The following is a 13,978-nucleotide window of genomic DNA, read 5'->3' as shown; positions in this document are numbered from 1 at the left end:
ATGAAGTAAGAGATCCAGTCAGTTTTTAAACAATTGAAACATTAAAAAATTAATGAAAGATCTTCTGAGAGGAAAAAAAAATGAAAATCAAGTTATAAATAGCAAATGGGTTAAAAAGGATGCTATGTTTTAGGTAATTTTTCAATTGGAAAAATATGGACAATAAGAAATACAAAATGAACCATCAAGTGGCTCATCCTCCTTGAAAAGACAAGTGTGTTTAAAGCTTTTTTTTTGACGATACACAAAGTATTTGAACTTAAATTACGCTATTAAGTTCTCATATGGTTCATAGAAGACATTTAAAATCATCCATTTTTTTTCTCTTTAGTATATCTTAATGAGTCAAATATTTGTTTTCCTATTGCTTTAAATTATTTCCCTAAAAATGGAAGGCTTGATAGTCTATCTGGACTACAAAATTTCTTATACGTCCTTTGCATAAGATTGCATCCTACCTCTCCGCCACCAGAATCTTCAAATTTACCTCTCAGTTTTTTCATTTCTACTATAAAATCAAAACTGAACTCTTGACAATTCAATCAAAACTACATATCAAATTTCCTTCATTATCAAAAGCAATCTAGAGTAATTAGAACTTGTACCTAAAAAACCACTAGTTACTAGTTCTTATAAAAAGAACCTTCTGATGTGACTTTAATCATTCTTTCTACCTTAACATATAATCACTAAATTGTGACAGGTTAGCCCTTAAAATATAAACTACTCATAAATTCTATATAAGATTATGTGAAGGTAATAGATTTTCTTTTTTCTTAGAAAAGTTATCAAAATAATTCAACATTTCTTTATCTATTTTATGCTCTATTTCAGTTTATCTAAGGTAACTTCAGTTTAAATCATCATAATTTAGGTAGGCAAATTTCACATAAACAAGAGACCAGTAATTAAGTCATATTATTCCAACTGGTATGACAAACGTCTTAACAATTTCCATTTAGATCATTGTTCTTTATAATTAAAAGAAGGATCATCAATATGGTTCTGATTTTTATTATTTAATGATAATGACCATTATGGCTTCTGTTTCAAACTGAAAATAAACCATTTTACTCAATCATTATACTTCTTCCTTCACTTCCTTTATCTTCTTTAATTTGAATTATTTTCAAAAAGTGAAGGAAAATTAACTATCCTTTGAATAAAGATATGTCATTGGTTTAAAAAAAAAATTCACGTTACCTTTTACACAAAGTATATTCCTCGCTGCTTGTGATTCCCCTAGGTGGTGGGCGGAAATGCCAACCATTACAAGATCCTAGAGAGTAATCAGGATATAGTCTTATCATTTGAGGCTTGCTGATATTTAATGTGTAAGAAATACTATTAACCCTCCATACACATCATCTCAGATGATGTAAAATGAACATGACATGCTTGTCTCTACCAAAAAAAGTAATTCACCAATCAAATGGATTAGTTAGCCACATGAAACTTAGAAATCACTGAAGAAGCAGTTTACACAACCGCTAAAACAAGTGAACGACCCTCACTCTATCCCAGCAACCGGTGGACGTACTCCAAGTGCAGTCGCTCCCCTGGCACCTAAACGGGGATGTGTTGGCATGCTTGTCGCGTCTTAGGTATGAGTTGCATCTCTATTAGGAACTACTTCCAGAATCAGAAAATTATGGTCTCCTGGGAAGAGGAAATTTTGTAAAACAAATTCCAGTCCTGTATATGGAGTAAGTTCCACACTACCATCCATGTTCCTTAGGGGGTGTCTGACACATGTCATAGCATAAAGTAATCCTTTTTTTAACAATTAAAACAAAGTTCATAAAGGTGAATTCTGAGATAGGAGCTAAAAATAATGTGTTTACTTCTGAAAACAGTGAATTTTGATGCATTCAGATAAAAGGTTACATAATCCAAGGGAAACAAAGTGTCCAAGAAAAAAGGCTGGAGCCATCAAGGCTCAGCAGCAGCAAGCCTCCAGGACCTTGAGGCCATTTCCTGCCTCCTCACAAGTCACGGTGCCCAGCCAATACCTCCTGCCAAAATCCACTGAGCCAGACTGACCTTAAAGCTATGATTCATCCCTTTACTGTATGTGTGACTGGGAAATTACTGAACCTTAACAAACATCAGTTTCATCACTTATCAAAAAGACGGAGAAGGGCTCTAAGAACTCAGTACTGGTTTTGTGAAAGCCACTAAACGGGAGACATCACTGAGCAAACACTCAGTGGGTGCTGGTCTCTCTTCACCTTCCTCTGGGAAGAGGAGAGGAGCCCACAGACCTTAATACTGGCAGGACAATCTCCAAAAAGTAATAACTGTACCAGCATGTGATAGAGCGTGAGAAAGGAGAAAAGATCTCCCTCCATAGATCGCTAAGAATGAGGTTTAAATTTAGAACTACATATATGGAGGAAAAGAGATGAAACAGATGACTTCTGCAATTACCTCCCAACTCCATTCCTCTATTATTCTATGAATAGGGACTAGGGAAAAAATTGCTTTCATCCACACTACTTCTTAAATGAATGTTTTATATTATCTTCTATGCTTCCACTAACCTGTGCTATAACTCAGAAATTTCCTCCCATTAATCAACAAAAAGCAATGCCCAAATGTAATTACAGCTACAGAAGTTGCACAGTTTAGTACTTACCCTCCTCTAAGTCTTCCACATGATATCCAGAGAGGACGTTACTAGTTGCTGTCTGCAATTTTTCAAATGAAAGAAATTTTTATATAAGAAATAACTAGCTGATTTGATTAAACTTGGAAAATTTCAACATTTTTTAAAAAGCCTGAGATCAGTATTTAGAAACTTAATAAACACTAAGATTGCAAGTGGTCTTTTTTGCTTTTTGCTCTATGGGTCCATATTTAAATATGGGAAAGAAGTAATTGTGTGGCCCGCATTAAGGAAACTGACAAAAATTCCCTACATAAAAATTACCTGTGGGCAAAAGCAGTCTCAGCCCCCAGCCCTGAGCCCCAGGGAGCAGCGCCCTCCCCCGCCGTGTGTCTGTCTCTCCTCTTCTAAGACCTGGAGCAGGGCCAGCTGGGGCAGCAGCACCCCCTCCCCACCCCACCTCCACCAAGTGCAGCGCCACCGCTCACCACCTGGGATGAGCCCTTCTCCCACAGTGGAGACCGTGGCTGAGGACCCACTCACTCTGACTTCCTCTAATACAGACAAGTCCTCCATCCGCCTCTTTGGCTCTTACTTTACTCTAAGTAAGCTTCGCCTCCCCAATTTCAACTGAGTGCCAGCTAGAGCATTTTCACTTAACGACTCTGTAGTCTTTTACCTGCTGGGTCCCTGTCAGTCACGTACAGATCCTCTGTTAACAGCCTACAACTAACTGCCTGACTGCATTCCTATGCCTCAGATGATCTGGCATGTAATGAATGCCCAGTAAATCTGGATGGATGGATGGATGGATGGATGGATGGATGGATGGATGGATGGATGGATGGACGGACGGGTAGGTGGATGGATGAGTGGGTAGATGGGTGGGTCGGTGGGTGAATGGCTGGCTGGCTGGATGGATGGAAGGGTGGGTGGGTGGATGAGTGGGTAGATGGGTGGGTGGATGACTGGCTGGCTGACTGGGCTGGATGGATGGAAGGGTGGGTAGATGGCTGGATGGGTGGATGGATGGATGGGTGGGTAGATGGGTGGACGGCTGGCTGGCTGGATGGAAGGGTGGGTGGCTGGGTAGGTGGATGGATGGAAGGGCAGATGGATGGATGGGTGGGTAGATGGATGTTAGGATGGGTGGGTGGGGAGGGTGTGGATGGATGGGTGGGTGGATGACCACCCAAGCACTTCAAACATAGTATGTCTAAAATAAAATTCATCAACTTTAATTTCAAATCTCATCTTCCTTCAGTGCTCCTTGTCTCAAGTTAATGAATTCACCTTCCCCAAAGAGCCAGACTGAAATCCTAAAAGACATCTTGAACCCTCCCTTTTCTGTTCTGAGCAGTTTCCGAATCTTGCCCAGCGAGGTCGAGAATGCCTCTCGTGTTTATCTCATGCTCAACCCCACTGCCAATGCCCTGTAAGCGCCTCATTCTACTCGTCTTATCTGCCCCAAAGCCAACCGACTGCCACCTTACTGTACCAAGTCACTTTCGGTTCTGCCCTCAGCTGCCTCCATCCTTTAGCCGCAATTCTCACACGCTAGCCTCCCTGGTTTCCCACAGGGTGACTCTCTCCCCTCTCCCTGCCTGTTCTTCTGTTACCGCACTTACTGACCACAGGCAGCCCTGTGGGTGCATTAGCTATGCACATCCTGGGGTGGCCCTTCAGACTGTTTTCCATGGCTCTCTCAGCTTTCCAAAACCCACAGACCCGTGAACAGCATGGCACTCAGTAAATGCTGAACTGAATAACAAGGAGGAAACAGTACCCAAGACAAAATTTGGAGTGTTTTGTACCATAGAAAGAATGTTGTAAATGTTAATTGGATATAACTGAAACAATATCACCATAATTTACATGTCACTGATTAAATTGGACCCTTTTGAGGTTGGGCTGGAACTAAACCAGGAAAAAGCTTTCAGATTCTCAAACTACTTACTAAATAGTTTTGAAGACAACTCAATTTTTTTTTGTGAAACGAGGACCAAGTTTAAGACTATGTATAAGCCAGCAAATAAATCAGGACACAACTACTCACATTATGAAGGCCCTATACCCACCAAAAAGACGTGTTAAACAATCTTTTAAAATTCTATAAGCAAGATCTAAATGGTATAGTCCCACACTAGCCCTTAAAATATGATTCCAATTACACAGAATTTATAAATGTAAGAGCTAAAAATTCACTTCAAGTATGAATTTAAAGTATCTCTTCTAAAAAAATTTATCAAAATAAATTTACCAAATACACAAGAAAAAATGGGGGAAGATGTTTTAGTGATGAAATAATGCTTAAAGCATCCGTAACTGCTAGACGGGAAAGACCCACGGTGTATTTCTGAGTCTGCATCTACGACAGTCTGCAGTGGCAGGGTGTCTGCGCTGACACGCAGTTCTCAGCTCGGACGGGGGTGGTGGGGGGGGCACTGGTGAACTGCCCACCCTCGTCAGAAGAGCTGGTAAGAATAAGAAAACTGGCCACTGTGGCTTTTGGGTTCCAACGTGCTGTATTTTTTAAAACACCCTTTTCATATGCTCAGAGCCCAAGACAGAAAGGCAACATCCACAAGCTTCTGATCGTCAATCTTTACTGAGACCTTCAGGGAAAGCAGACATTTCACATTGCTAGAATTCTCATAAACTTACAATCAAATACTGATTTGATATTGAAATTTCTCTGAAGAATATGTATTGTCTCTCTGTTTTCATTAGTCCGTCTTTAGTTTCATGTCTTTATTCTAATCCACTAGCACTTCCAGGTTAAACGTCAGCTCAGTTCAATTTTTAAATAACAAATTGTTGCTATTTTTAAATACATCAAGTATAATTATAAATAAGAGTAACACTGTCTGTTAGCTTTTTCTAAATGGCTTTTTTTTTTTTATTAGTACCAGTTCACTAACCAAAAATACTACTACTCTGGTTACACAGAAATTATAAACAAAACTTAAGTCACTTATTCCCAAAGTCCGGTAACAAAATGAGAGTTAAGTGATATTTGTAACATTATACAGAACAGGATTATAAATATCAAAGATAAAACTTTACATTTATTTGTGTATGATTATCAGATGTAAAGCTGCAAATTCAATTAAGGTAATAAGACAGATGAACACGGCCAAAAATCTTAAAACGAAAATCATCTTATTTTATGTTTTCATTTTAAAAGTCTAGAACATTTATAATTGTCTTCTTTTACTTCTGAGAAATTAAAAAGACTACATATATACTACAGGGAAATGGCTGTGAAGTTAGAGCTTATTGATTTTCAGTTAATTCATAATAAGACTAAGAAAATAATATATTTCAAAAGACTATTGAATTGTAGCAAAACAGTAAGTTTATCCAGCTTATGTAACGCATAATAACTGTCTTCTCTGCATACTTATTCGTTGCTATGAACTGTAATGCACTATGAGATCTGAAGTGTGACCTACAGGAGGTCAAGGTTCACCCCTGGGTGCTCTTATCCTCTCAGCCTGATGGGAACGCCCTTCACCTCACTCTCCAGGACACAGCACTTTCTCAACTCTCAATTCAGCTTAAGTGTCTCATCCCCTCACTACCATTCCAGTTATTTTTCCATCACAGAAAGCTCATCCCACTTACCTCAATGTGAATTATACCTATACCTGTGTTTAATTAATTAATTTATTGTCTATTTCCTCCCCAAGACTTTAACCTCCCCAAGGACTAGGACCACACGTATCTTGTTCAGGGCTGTATTCACAGCACCAAGCGTAACACCTGGCATATAGTAGGTGCCAGTTTTTAAATAAATAAGCCAATCAATCAGTCAGTTTACATGGATTTCCATTTATGACAAAAACTGACAAAAACACCTATTTTTAAAATAAAAGAAAAAATAAAATGAGACAGCTAAATAAAAATACATTGACATGACTGTATGAGGAACAGGAATTTGAGACTTACAAATCCATGGGCCTTTTACATGCCCTGCTGTCCCTGGCCTTCAACTCATCACCAGAGCATATTTTTGTTCACCATTTACCCTGTTACACATTATTTCCATCACCTAAACTCATTCCATAAAAACATCACAGAGTTTTACTAGTTACTTAGAAAATATTTTCTAATAGCCAGATGTAGTTAAAAACCAAAATTTCCCAATCACCTTTCCATTTATTGAACAGAGACAGCTAAGAAGAATTAGGGACAAAACAGAAGGCCTGGGATGCACAGACACCTTGAGAGGAAGCCAAGCTCCCAGAATGGAAGCAAGCCTGGCTACAGAAAGTCTAACAGCTTCCGTACCCACTGTTAAAGCCTCTGATGCCCAGTGACCATCCACGTCTTAATACTGAACACGAGCCACACAGAATAAGTCAAACTCTGCCCAAAGAGATTGGCTGAAATAGTCTTACCTCTGTTTCTGTAAGAAGTGTTTTTAGCCTTGTCAAATCTTTTGTTACCATCCCATTCTGAAAGGGCAAATAAAAAGGGGGAAACCAAGCAGCATATTAGTTTTTCACTCTGAACTTGACTCTTTGGCTATTTCTTTCTTTTTTTTTTTTTTTTTTACTCTTTGGCTATTTCTAAGGTTAACCCATAAAAAGAAAACTAATGCTATGCTCCTCTCCTATCCTCATTACCATCAGAGGTGATAACAAAGCCAGCCTTCTATGTGGGAAGTTAAAAAGATGAACCGGACAAAACATACAGTATGCCCTAAAACACTGTATTCATCTTGCATACGAATTTAAAATTAATTCAATAACATATTCACAATGAGTATCACTCAAAGTAGGATAAGTAAAAAAGAAAAATAAACTTCAACTTTTTAAAACTCCTTTCCTAAAACAAATAGGTGAACTCAGCTACTTAAGATTCAGATTCACATACAATGATCACACCACCTAAAGATGGTTTATTAAAACTGTTGAAGGAAAACATAAAACATTAGCTCTTGAGAAATTCAAATTTCACTTGAGATTTGAAAGAAAACTGCTTCTTAATTTTAATTTAAAAATTCAACAGGTAAAACTGTGTAATATGCTCAATTTAAATAGAAAAGATCCTTAAAGATAGAATTATCTAAATAATAAAGAGAAATATTCTTTATGATCTATTTAGAATGAAATACCCATACAATTTTGCTATATTAATAAGATACCTTAGCTTTTATATTCATTTGTTAAGATGGTGAAATAAAAAGATACTATTAAGCCAACTAAATAATTCGCTGCACAATAATTCCTTAGAAAATAACTACCCTCTGAGATGGGTCATTGTATTACACTCAACAATATACAAAGTACTTTCCTAATTTCCTTTTTTTTCACCAGATATATATTTATTTGCAGTGAAGACACAACTTTGCTCCAGCTTTCCACAGTTTATGATAATTCAGAAGTATAGAGAACTCATGCTGTAATACAACAAAGTATACATATATATTTTTTTTACTTTCATTCTGACTCTAAAAGTATCAGTTTTGTAACAGCTACCAACTGGTGGAAAAAAGTTTTAACATCTCTTTTCTTCCAATTTCTACAGACTGTCAATTCTAAAGTTCAAAAAAGGAAGTCTTTCCATTAAGTCATCCGAAAACAGACAAAAACTCTAGAAAATTAAATGGTGCATACGAAAATTTATCCTAAGGTCTGAACAGAATGAGATAACTTCATCAGAGCAGTCATGAATATTAACACTGTCAGAAAGAAAAGTAATTATTACTTAGTTTAGATAAATTTAAGCATTTTATACAATAAATGACTAAATTTAAGAAACCTCTAAGATCATATAACCACAGAAATATTTTAAAACTCAAAAATACCTTCAGGTTCTGTTAAATTATACCTCTAAAGAAAATCACTTGTAGTTAATCTATACTTTCAAAGTTTTAAAAATTATCTCTTAATCACAAACTACATTAATACAAGAATCCAATGCTTAAATATGAGTGTGTTGAAAGGAAGTAAGTAGCTACTCATAAACTTTGATTTCTGACAGAACCTACAGGACGCAGGTCCCATGGGTGAACCCATTTTTGGACATTCAGATTTAGAAGCAGTCAACGTACCAGGGACTCTCCTGTCAGCGACTTGGCAAGAATGTGGGACACAGGCTGGAGCTTCCCTTTGAGCTGCATGCAGCAAAGCACAGCCTGAAAGGCGCCGTCGCCCTTGGCCAGTCCTTCTCCCAGCACTGTCATGAGAGAACAGCCATCGTTAGCCACGGGGCATCCAGGCACAGGCTTCTCAGCTTTATTATTAGCACACTATCCCAGGCATGACCATTTCTCTTTTAACTGGACGCGGGTTACTTCACCCTGCTGGGTCCGTTTCTGCTCTACAGGAAGTAAACCAACCGTTCATCAACACTATCTGCTTTCTGGATCTCCTTCCCACCGAGGTCACCACACGGCACCCGGAAGTGCCCCGCGCTGTAGAGTGGGCTCTCATTGGGCATCTGCCTCACACACGGTAGTGTATATGTCAAGCTCCACTCCTCCAGCTCACCCCCTCCCTCTCCCTCCTGCTGGCCATTACATTTGCTCTCTACATCTGTGCCTTTATTTCTGTTTTGCAATAAGACCATCTTTACCATTTTCCTAGATTCCACAAATAAGTGTTAACACGTATTTTTCTCTTTCTGACTTACTTCACTCTGTACTGACAGACACTAGGTTCATTCACCTCTCTACAAAGGACACAGTTTTGTTCCTTTTTATGGCTGAGTAACATTTCACTCGTGGGCTTCCTCCATAGCTCAGTGGTAAAGAACTTGCCTGCCAATACAGGAGACACAGATTTGATCCCTGGGTTGAGAAGGGATCCTGAGTCTGGAGAAGGAAACGGCAACCCACTCCAGTATTCTTGCCTGGGAAATCCCGGGGACAGAGAAGCCTGGGAGCTATAGTCTATGGGACTACAGAGAGTAGGGACACAACTTGGCAACTCAACAGCAAATATTCCATTGCAATGCGTACCACATATCCATTCCTCGGCTGGTTTACGTGGCCTCCAAGTCCCAGCTACTGTAAATAGAGCTGGGGCTCATGTAATTTTTGAATTATGCTTTCCACTGGGCAATATGCTCAACAGGGGGCATATGTTCAGTCATATGGCCATTCTGTTTTTAGTTTTTTAAGGAACCTCCATACTGTTCTTCACAGTGGCTACACCAGCTTACATTCCCACCAACAGTGTAAGAGGGTTCCCTTTTCTCCACGCTCTCTCCAGCATTTATTGTTTGTAAATTTTTTTGATGATGGCCATTCAGACCTGTGTGAGGTGATACCTCATTGCAGTTTTTATTTGCATTTCTCTAAAAATTAGTGGTGTTGAGCATCTTTTCATGTGTTTGTTGGCAGTCTGTATGTCTTCTCTGAGAAATGTGTATTTAGGGCTTATAGCCATTTTTTGATTAAGTTGCTTGCTTCCTAAGAATTTGTCCATTTCTTCCAGGTTTTCTATTTTATTGGCATATAGTTGCTGTAGTAGTCTTTATGATCCTTTGTATTTCTGCAGGGTCAGTTGTAACTTCTTCTTTTTCATTTCTAACTTTAGTGAGTGCTCCCCCCTTTTTTCATAATGAGTCTGGCTAAAGGTTTATGCATTTTAATAATCTTTCTCAAAAAAATCAGCTTTTAGTTTCACTGATCTTTTCTATTGTTTTTTGTTTCTATTTCTTTTATTTCTGCTCCAATTTTTATGATTTCTTTTCTTCCACTAACTTAGGGTTTTTTGTTGTTGTTGACTCTAGTTGCTTTAGGTGTAGGTTAGGCTGTTTATCTGAAATTGCTTGTTTCTTGGGGTAGGATTGTATTGTTATAAACTTCCATCTTAGAACTGCTTTTGCTGCATTTCATAGATTCCGGGTCATCGTATTTTCACTGTCTTTTGTTTCTGGATATTTTTTTATTTCTTCTTGGATTTCTTCAGTGATCTCTTGGTTATGAAGTAGCATACTGTGTAATGTCCATGTGTTTGTGTTTTTTTTACAATTTTTCTTCTTATAATCGATTTCTAATCTCATAATGTTGTGGTCAGAGGAGATACCTGATATGATTTCAAGGTTCTTAAATTTACCAAGGTTTCATCTGTGACCCAAGATGTGCTCTATCCTGGAGAATGTTCCATGTGCACTTGAGAAGAAAGTATATTCCGATGTTTTAGGATGGATGTTTTAGTATATTTATACTATAAATATCAATTAAATCTATTTGACCCAATGGGTCACTTAAGGCCTGTGTTTCTTTATTAATTTTCAGTGTAGATGATCTGTCCGTTGGTGTAAGTGGAGTGCTGAAGCCCCCCACCACTACTGTGTTACTTTCTATTTCCTCTTTTGTGACCCAGCATTTACCTTTTGTATTGAGGTGCTCCTGTGCTGGGCCCATAGCTACGTATAACTGTTGTACTTCTTCAGCTGATCCCTTGATCACTATGTAGCGTCTGTCCTTATCCCTTCTGTTGTTGCTGTTCAGTCGCTCAGTCGTGTCCAACCCTTTGCAACCCAGTGGACAGCAGCACACCAGCCTTCCCTGTCCTTTCCTGTCTCCCAGAGTTTGCTCAGACTCACGTCCATTGAGTCAGAGATGCCATCATCTCTGTCACCCCCTTCTTCTCCTGCGCTCAACCTTTCCCAGCATCAGGGTCTTTACCAATTAAGCCAGCTCTTCACATCAGGTGAACACTGAACATTTCAGTGTTGATTTTCTTTAGGATGGACTGGTTTGATCTCCTTACTGTCCAAGGGACTCTCAAGAGTCTTCTGCAACACCACAGTTTGAAAGCATCAATTATTCAGCTCTCAGCCTTCTTTATGGTGTAACATTCATGCATGACTACTGGAAAAACCATAGCTTTGACTATACAGACCTTTGTTGGCAAAGTGATGTCTGCTTTTTAATACACTGTCTAGGTTTGTCATAGCTTTTCTTCCAAGGAGCAAGCATCTTATAATTTCATGGCTGCAGTCACAATCCACAGTGATTTTTCAGCTCAAGAAAATAAAGCCTAACCCGTTTCCATTTTTCCCCCATCTATTTGCTATGAAGTGATGGGACGAGATGCCATGATCCTACTTTTTTGAAGTTGAGTTTCCCTTTATTGAATCAGTTTTACTAAAAACTGATTTTTGCAACTGCAACTGATTTGAAAGCAGTCTCTATATTCAAGAAGGTATTGTTCAATTACTTTCAGTTTAGACCAACCTGCTCTCACTCCATCCATGTTACAGATCACTCATGTCTTCAACTGACAATTCCAATACATGAGTAACATATCCTTAAGATCATCTTGAGCACCTTAGAAAACTCCACAGTAAGCCCACATCTCCCTCAGATCTTACTATTTCTGAAACTATTCAAATATGACCTTTGGCAACTCATTTTATCTCTCTGGCCCTCAGCATGGTCATTTGTAGAAGTGAAACATGAAAACTGTGTTGCAAGAATCAAATGATACAATGTCAGGAAAATGTTTTTAAGAAAAACAATAGTTTTGCCAAAGTCTGGATCATTCACACTCTCTAAGCCTGCTTCCTTCCCTGTAAAATGGAAGTGAGGATAGCTACCTAATAAGGTTGTGGTAAAGATTAACTATGTTAACTATATGAAATATCTAGCACAATCTCCTCATAAGAGTTCCCTAGATGTTACCTAACCCTTTAAAAATTATAAAATAGTATTGAAAACTTGAGGAAACATCTGAGCTCCTTTTGAGTAACTGGGATATTAAGAAACTAGTTATCAAGAGCTGAGGAATGTTTCAGGAAAATGAAAAAAAAACAAGAATATTTCAGTCTCAGATGATTATGTTACTTTGTTTAAAAAGTATTAAACAACATACTTTACAAACACTTTTCAAAGGTCTTTGGTTTTGTACAAAGTATTAGCTGAATTTTATTTTACAAAAGTTCTGCCATTCTATTGATGTTTGAATGCCTCCATATTAGTCTTTTCTTTTTCCTCTCTCTAAACAATTCAAACAAGAAATGCTACTGATGTACTTTCTTTTAATTGTTGTCTTTAAGTACAATTCAGTTTATGTCTTGTAGGATCCCACATGAAGAACTGTGGCAAAGAAACCATCAACTATTACAGGTAAAAAGCTATCCTGCTATTGTGTCATATAAAATCAAAGTGCAATGCTGCCACTCTGGTACTGTATTATCTTTAACATTTTGAAAAAGCCTGAAAGAATACAAAGTATGGTCTAGTGTACAATAAAATTTGCCTCAGCTATTGAACCTGCCAAGAGATGCCATTAAAACATAATCTAATCTTGGGCAACTGTAAAAAAGTTATGTTTCCTTACAAATAAATTCTCTCCCCACCAGCTATCTGTGGAACTTTGCGAGCACACAACTCCTTCCTGCCCTCTGAGTTACAAAGGAGAAATCTCAGCACCTTAGCTGTGATGTGAAATTCAAGGCTCTATCCCTTTTCATTCTTAAGTGTTTCTAAGATTTTCTAAGACCTAAAATATCTCTTACTTGGAATGTTCTGGACCAGAAAATGAGTAACATTAAAGAAGTATTCATTCAACTGGGCTTCCCTGGTAGCTCAGCTGGTAAAGAATCCACCTGCAATGCAGGAAAACCTGGTTCGATTCCTGGGTTGGGAAGATCCTCTGGAGAAGGAATAGGCTACCCACTCCAGTATTCTTGGGCTTCCCTGGTGGCTCAGACAGTAAGGTACCTGGGTTCAATCCCTGACAGGAAGATCCCCTGGAGGAGGGCATGGCAACCCACTTCAGTATTTTTGCCTGGAGAATCCCCATGGACAGAGGAGCCTGGCAGGCTGCAGTCCATGAGGGCATGGCAACCCACTCCAGTATTCTTGCCTGGAGAATCCCCATAGACAGAGAAGCCTGGAAGGCTGCAGTTCATGGGGTCGCAAAGAGTTGGACACAACTGAATGACTAAGCACACACGCATACATTCATTCAACTGCTTCGACCAAAACAGTCTCTGTAAGGTAGCCTCTGGCTACCAAAAAGAGAGGATAAACAATTAAAATGTAATTCCCCTTGCCTGTAAAGTATTGCCTGCCATAAGTAAGATCACTTAAAACAAGTTTAAAGTTCAGTAAATGCTGAGTATTAGTCTTGTATTTTCTCAGTAACATGACCATTTTATATTATTTCTCTTATCAAGTCCTTAGTTATTTCTAAAATCTTGTACTGAAGACCATAGCCTAATCAAGGTGGTATTTTTCCAATAGTCTCAAAAGAAATTATTAAATTACCACTAAATTAAATTTTTGAGTCATTAACAAAATGAACTTACTCACCACTTGGATATGATCACATTCTCCAAACCAACCCATCAGGAACTGAATCAAAAATAAAAATGATGGGGTGGGGGGGTGGGAGGGAGGCT

The 13,978-nt window shown here is 38.4% G+C and overlaps 1 protein-coding gene across 6 annotated transcripts in view; it reads right to left on the bottom strand.

Annotated features, from left to right (window-relative positions):
- HELZ (helicase with zinc finger) overlaps positions 1 to 13,978 on the bottom strand; it is a 149,410-nt gene that overhangs the window by 98,978 nt on the left and 36,454 nt on the right. For all 6 annotated transcript variants that reach the window (XM_065908752.1, XM_065908754.1, XM_065908751.1 and 3 more), the window contains 4 exons: positions 8,670 to 8,794; positions 7,012 to 7,068; positions 2,639 to 2,690; positions 1,204 to 1,279 (listed from right to left, as the gene is read on the bottom strand). In XM_065908752.1, the coding sequence (XP_065764824.1) occupies positions 1,204 to 1,279; positions 2,639 to 2,690; positions 7,012 to 7,068; positions 8,670 to 8,794 (310 nt within the window). The remainder of the gene's footprint in view (positions 1 to 1,203; positions 1,280 to 2,638; positions 2,691 to 7,011; positions 7,069 to 8,669; positions 8,795 to 13,978) is intronic.

Source organism: Muntiacus reevesi, chromosome 18 (genome assembly GCF_963930625.1).
Source record: "Muntiacus reevesi chromosome 18, mMunRee1.1, whole genome shotgun sequence".
Lineage (NCBI taxonomy): Eukaryota > Metazoa > Chordata > Mammalia > Artiodactyla > Cervidae > Muntiacus > Muntiacus reevesi.
Note: the sequence above shows the minus strand (reverse complement) of the source record. Positions and strands in the feature narration are given on the sequence as shown.